Below are 6,616 nucleotides of genomic sequence, written 5' to 3'. Positions count from 1 at the left end.
GTCATGGCAGGGCCAGGATTTGAACCCGCTGGCGTGTGCTTGTAAACGCCATGCTAACTGGCTTCCCTACAAACCACCTTTTTCTCGTTGAGGTACCCCTTCCACTCCGCCTTGGGGAGCTGAGTCTCCGCAACACTCAGGCACCCCTCTCCCAGCAGCTCTGGGTGGGGGAGGGTTTGCCCCAGCCGGTTGAGGGATGGATGTTTTGTGGGATCTTTCTAGAGGTTAATCTTAGAGTGGACGTTTCCCATTATTTCCCCATTTTCTGGATGAGGACACTGGGGCATGGAGAAGGGAACTCCTGGGGTGTCAGCTGGTAAGCAGCAGAGCTGGGACTGGAATCCAGGCTTGAACCTGCAGCTCCTGACCTGCTGTCGTCTGCACGTTCTCTACACACTAGGTTATTCTGCAGCCACCGGTGCTGGCTGCTTGCAGCTGAGCCTGAAGCTGGCATCTCCGGGCCTTGATGCCTCCGCCAAGCTTCCCTTCTCTGAGATTATCCCACCAGGGTTCAGCACCAGCTTTGCCCTAAGAATGCCCACGCCAACAGGGGGAGGCGTCCTGGTGCCTTGGGGAGGCGGTGGTCATGGCAGAGGGAGTAATGTGGGCAATAAATGGCTTGCAGACTCTTTCATCTTTGAGCTTTGTCCTGGAGAGATAAGCAAGTTCAACACACAGAACACTCTTGGATGCGAGCCACAAGTCAGGCTCGTAAATTCCCTGTCTCCTGCCTGCCTGCTTTGGAGAACCCTTGAGGAAGAGACAAGGGTGTGGGGTGGCCACCCTAAATTCCTTGCACATGAGCTGGTCCCCTGTGGGCTCAGGGGCCCAGACAAAAGCCTTATCACAAAGCAAAAAGACCCCTTTGTTTAAAAAGAGTCCTCCCACAGTGTGTTAGGGCAGCATCCTTAGGACAAAGCCAGAGCGAAAAAGTCGAATTCAGGCTTGCCTTGAGCAACGTGACATTTTCACTCCCTCTTGGAGTTATGATTTGCTATTGTGAGGAGAAAAAAAAAATTAGCTAAACGAGATGTGTTTCTGGGTAAGAGTTTTCATTAGTGAAATACTCTGATTACAAAGCCGCTTCCCCCTCCAAATTAGTGGAGGCTTGGAAAGATTCCCTTCCTTTCCTAGACCCTGCTTCCATCAAGCCGATCACTAAGGCCAAAGGGCATTTAAATTAATCTTGTTCCCCATCTTAAAATACAAAGTTGGGGGATTGACAAGGGTCGGGCACTCATTTTGCCATTAACCTTTATTCTGCTAATTTTTAAGGCTGTGCAATGTTCAGGGGAAATTAAATCCCTATGCGCCTGACTCATTTTACACCAAACTCATTTTATACCAAAGCCATATGAAAATGTGGCTTTCAAGGCCCCTTTGAAGTCTTAAAACTAGACATGTGGTCAAGGGCCCACATGTTTGTAAGTGCATTAGAAACAAAGAGACGTTAATAAAATGTTTCCTTCTTGGCTGCATTGCTGATGACTGTTTCCCTGGGTTGCAGGGGGAAATTTGATGAGGAAGAGGCCAGCATGGGAAGGGGGCAGGGCCTCTGGGTTGAGGGTCCCTACAGGGCAGCTGGCAGTGCTGTCTGCCTAACCTCCGTTGGCCACTAATGAGGGATGGTCCAGTCTGCTCTTGGTAGGAAAGGGGCGAAGTCAACCAGTGAAAGTCAGAAAGGGCCTGGCACCTGGCCTGTCCAGGGTCAAGTTTCAAAGTTTTCAAGGTGTTTGCACAAACAACAGCCGGTTCCCATAGCACCAAGTCCGGGTGCAGGTACGAGTTGCCCTGTGGTTCTAGCCATTGGCCAGTAGAGAGCTGCACAGATTTCACCCTGAGACATCTTTGATGGAACTGGCAGGGGACCGCCAGGGGCAGCCTCAGGGGCTAACAAGCAGCCCGTGTAGGAGGCGCATCACCCCGATAGGGTGTTGATCATAGATAGCCCGGGCTTCACCTGATCCTCACGACCACCCCAGGGAGGCGAGCTCTGAGAGGTGAAGCAGCCTCCCCGAGGCCATACAGCCAGCAAAAGGCCGAGCCAGTGTTTAAGTCCTAGGGTACCTCCCCAAAGTCTAGCTGTTAATTTACAAATGCTGCCTCCCTAGAAACCAGGCAGGCTTCAATAAGGTCTAGAAACCAATGGCTGTGTCCCTGTCCTCCTGCGGGCAAACCCAGCCTACTGTGGCCTGTCCAGACCCCCCTGGGCAGAGCCTGCACACCTCCAAGCCCACAGACCTCCTGGGAGTCCAGGAACAGTCATTCACAGCACAGGCTCACAGATAAGGGTGCTCCCTCCACAAGGAGGGGCAGGAGAAAGCCTCTTTTCCTCCAGCCTTCCTCCCAGCGCTCACAGGTAAACACTCACTATCCTGATCACCAGCTGGGTGTCAGGAAGAAACACACAAAAGGATCCTGTCTTCCTTCCCTGCCTTTCCCTCCAACCCTTGCCCCGGGTGGAAGGCTAGGGGTTCCCATCACCATGGCAACTGCCGGGGCTTATCTGGGGGCTCCTGCTCCCACAGCAGCATAACCAGGGAGGCAAAGCTCCTACTCTGGGGACAAAAAAGGTGGGGGCCCAGGGTTTGCCCCAAGCAGGCCTTGAGACCGCAAACACACCCATGCAGCACTTGAGTTAGTGCCATCGCTGTAAAACGGCGTCACGGGACTGCCGTGAGGGTGAGGAGGTGAGGGGCAGCCCAAGCATGCAGCAGGCAGAAGCTCTCACTAGCAGACAGGAGAAGCAGGAGAGAAGCGAGGGGAAGACTGTAACACCGAATATGAACCCCGCTCTCCAGGGGCAGTGGGAGGACAGGTGACAAAGCTTCTTGCCTGAAGAAATCCCCTAAAATGAGGGTCCCCGTGTCATCAGGAAAAAGGCTTGCTCTCTCTCGTTCTCCTCCTTCTGGACCACAGCCTTCCCCTAGGTGGGTTTCCTAGCTGGGACTCTTAACCAGGCAAGCCCCAGCAAACCTCTCCAGGGGGCTGTGTGGGTGTCGGGGCCCCTCACTCTTAGGCCTGGCAGGTCTGGATAAACTCCCACTGAGGCACACAGAGAAACAAGACCTCCCCCTGCAAAAAGGGGCAAGTTCACTGTCAAAACAAGTTGCTAATCTGTGCCCCTTTGGCCAGGCGTTGGGAGAGCCAGTCAGAGACTCAAACCATTTATTCAGAAACGACACCATCCAAGAACGCCAGGGGAGCTTTACGGAGCAAACATCGTATTTAATAAGTTACAAGATACAATTTACAGACGGCATTTGATTCCAGTTTCGCTCCCACATCCCACTTCACGAGGCCTGTGGTCCTTGCACATCAGGCTGCGGGCCGCTCCCGTTTCTAACAGATGGGTTTTTGCCAACACTCGCCCCAGTGGCTACACCTGAGAAGGTCGCCCAGCTCACCCCTGTCCCATCCACAGAGGCACTCTCAATGACAGTGGCCACTTCCTCAGGACTAAGCAGCAAATCCGAAAGGTCTGCCTGCCCAGACCACACCCACATCTGGGCCCTGCAGACAGGCAGTGCCCCGGAACGCTTTAACTTTATTCCAAAGCAGGTGTGCAGGAAGGCGTGCAAAATGCCTTACACCTCCTTTTTGGAATTTTGCACGTGCACACTGCTTTCCAAACAGCCTCAGATGACGTGTGGTCAGGGCCAAAAACAGCCACTGTCAGCTACATAGCTTTCACTGTTTCTGCCAGCGGCAAAGGACCACCGACGAGCTGCTGTCCTTCTCCCCCACCACAGTTCCCTGACTTTTAGGCCAAAGGTCGGCAGGAGTTTCATTCTTTCCTATCTATAACTATTTTCCAGAAAAAGTGACCCCTGGAGCTGACTGGGGGTGGAAGTGTAGTGCAGGCCTCCGCTAACACACAGACCCACCTGTGGTCACTTTGAACGTGTTGCTGAGACTCATCAGACTGACAGACGCCTGGAGCGTGTGTTAAGAACAAGGGCTAGTGTTGGTTAAAAAAGGGATCTTTGGCAAGTGGGGGGCTGCTTGCCCCTGCAGCATTTCCTCAGACCCAGCGACTGAAATGGACTTTAAAAACAAAAGCAAAAACATGGCTGCCAAGATGGTCACACTCTATGACTGTGCAGGGAAATAATCAGCAGAATGAGGGGGGAGGCCACTCAGGCCAGTCTGCCACCCCCTACATTCTGCCCTTGGAGAGCTGTAAGAAGGCCACAGAGCGGGGCAGGGTGGTAATTAGTGTCAAAACAATGCTGTCCACCTCATGTAACAGGGGCACGGGAAGGGAGGAAGCTGGCTTTAAGCCGTCGTCTTTTCTAAATGACAACCTCAACTAGGTCTCTTCTTTTTCCCTGCCCCTTCCCCCCAGTCTCGTTTCATAAATTGGCTAGCCATTTTCATTTTTTAAAAATGTCACTCTTGCCTGTGTTGTTGGTCTGTCTGCAGGGGGTGATCTGTGCCACCAAGAAGTCCGCTTTGAACCCAGTGTACACGGAATCTTCTCAGCCCATCGAATGAGTCTGCATTTCTTAAGCGTCCCCAACACGTTCCCTAAACAGTCAAGTCTAGGACTTCCTTCTGAAGGCACTTTAGAACGGCAATGTTTTTGGGATAGGGTTTCAGACCCACAAACAGGCCGGAGAACTTTGTATAAAACGAGTTACAAACAAACAACAAAAGCAACCACCACAACTACTCCCAGGATTTGATGAGAACTGTTTTAAGGCACCGTGACGTGGAAGGGGCTGCCGGGGATGTGTTCCTCTCCCCACTTCACGGCCAGAACATAATCCCCCTTCTCCTTGACGACGTATGTGACATTGTACTGTTGGTTGCCCACGTGCTTCATGGAGACCTCTTCGCAGGGGGTGGTGGGCCCATGGACCCCAATCAGCAGCATGTTGGAACCTGGGAGGCAGAGGAAGGTGGTTATTCCGTGAGGATGCAGCCCGGCAGGCAGAGGAAGGGATGGGATATGGGGGCCAAAGAAAAGATACCAGTTCCTGCCTGTTGAGCTTCTACAGTGATGCTGGGGACCTCTGAGAGGTAGGAGAGCATGGTGATCATGAGCAGGACTCATAGAGCCTGACTGTGTGGGTCCAAATCCCTGCCCTGCCACTTCCTAGCTTCGTGACCTTGGACAGGGAACCTCACCTCTCCTTGCCTTAGTTTCCCCATCTGTATATGGGGGATGACACTCGCACCTACCTCATGGGCGTGTTGTGAGGTTTAGAGGAGTTATTCTATGTGAAGCCTTTAGCACACAGTAAGGGCTTTGTAAGTGTTGGCTATTCTGATCTCATTTATTCTCATAAGAACCTTAAGGAAGGTACTATTATTGTTCCCATTTTAGAGAAGAGGAAACTGACTTTGGAAAGAGATGTAGTAATTTTCCCAAGGTCACATGGCTAATAATCTTTATGAATGAAGGTGGGCAGACAGGAAGGAAGGAAGGAAGGAAGGAAGGAAGGAAGGAAAGAAGTGATGGAGCCCGGTTTCCAGCCCGGAAGTGCTAGATGCCAGAACCTAGGCATCTAACCACTGACACCCAAATAAATACCCAAGTTCAAACTGCAATTAGAACAATAAGTGGCAGAGAAGGGGCCAGGTTACTGATTCAGTTTCCCATCTCTAATGGAGATAACTCTACCTTTCCTTTTTACCTTGAGGTCATCTGAAAGAATCAAGAGGCAAAAGAGAGGAAAATCATTTAAAAATATTAAGTGCAAGAGAACAGGGTAATGAACACGGTTACTTGCAAGTGGCTGGGTTACATGGGTGGGTGGGCACTGCTGGACCTGAGCAGGAAAGATCAAAGCGCAGAGAGTGCACAGCCTGCCCCTGCCCCCAGCCTCGGGCAGGGCCAGGCTGCCTACCGGCTTTGCTGCAGTCCACCAGGAAGGAGCTCTTCTGGCCCACGAAGGCCTTCGAGAGGCCCGCCCCCTTGGAGGTCACCTTGCTGGCGTCCGAGGATGCCTTGGGGATGGCGCTATAGCAGGTCTCCGTTGAGGACCTGGTCACCGACTCCACCAGGATGGACGAGGTCTCGTTGGCCAAGCCGGGGCTGACCAGACGCTGGCCTGGGACACGGAAGGGAGGGAGGCGGGCATGAATGGCCTTATCTGAATTTTCTAATTTTTCTGCAATGAACCTATACTACTTAGAAAAGCACACAGAAAGAGCCATATGTAAGGAATTCACCTCAATAGTGATGGTGGTTACCTTAGGTGGTGGGCTGTGAAGTGGTTTTTACTATTTGGTGTTTTTCCAGTGTTCTGAAGGAGGCACGTTTTTGTAAATTTAATAAAACCCTTTCATTATTTTAAAAGTGAAAGTTAGAAATGAGGATATTTTTTAGGCCCTGATCTAAACAAATACGTAAGATTTCAAATAGGTAAACCTTTCTTTTCTGTTAGAGACAGAAATCCACCTAACACTCCCACTCTGCTCACTTATTTTGCAAGTTTTGAACGTGCACTCCCCTCTGACAGGCGCTACCCTTTCTTTACATTCAAGATTCAAAGTAGATTCAACACGTCTAAAATCATCCGCAGTTCCTACTATCAAATAGCTCTACTGACAGTCTGACAAGACCAGCTCCACAGGGGGTAAGAATAACTTCAAAGGGGTTTGGTTG

General features: G+C 51.4%; 1 protein-coding gene across 6 annotated transcripts in view; it reads right to left on the bottom strand.

Moving 5' to 3' along the window:
• Positions 1 to 3,154: 3,154 nt before the first annotated feature.
• FLNB (filamin B) overlaps positions 3,155 to 6,616 on the bottom strand; it is a 135,897-nt gene continuing 132,435 nt past the window's right edge. For all 6 annotated transcript variants that reach the window (XM_058561924.1, XM_058561933.1, XM_058561942.1 and 3 more), the window contains 2 exons: positions 5,856 to 6,059; positions 3,155 to 4,887 (listed from right to left, as the gene is read on the bottom strand). In XM_058561924.1, coding sequence (XP_058417907.1) covers positions 4,700 to 4,887; positions 5,856 to 6,059 — 392 coding nt within the window. In that variant the 3' untranslated portion in view covers positions 3,155 to 4,699. The remainder of the gene's footprint in view (positions 4,888 to 5,855; positions 6,060 to 6,616) is intronic.

The sequence above is a fragment of the Diceros bicornis genome, chromosome 2 (genome assembly GCF_020826845.1).
Source record: "Diceros bicornis minor isolate mBicDic1 chromosome 2, mDicBic1.mat.cur, whole genome shotgun sequence".
In the NCBI taxonomy this organism is placed as follows: domain Eukaryota; kingdom Metazoa; phylum Chordata; class Mammalia; order Perissodactyla; family Rhinocerotidae; genus Diceros; species Diceros bicornis.
The sequence above is the reverse complement of the archived record's forward strand: the minus strand, read 5'-3'. Positions and strand labels throughout refer to the sequence as shown.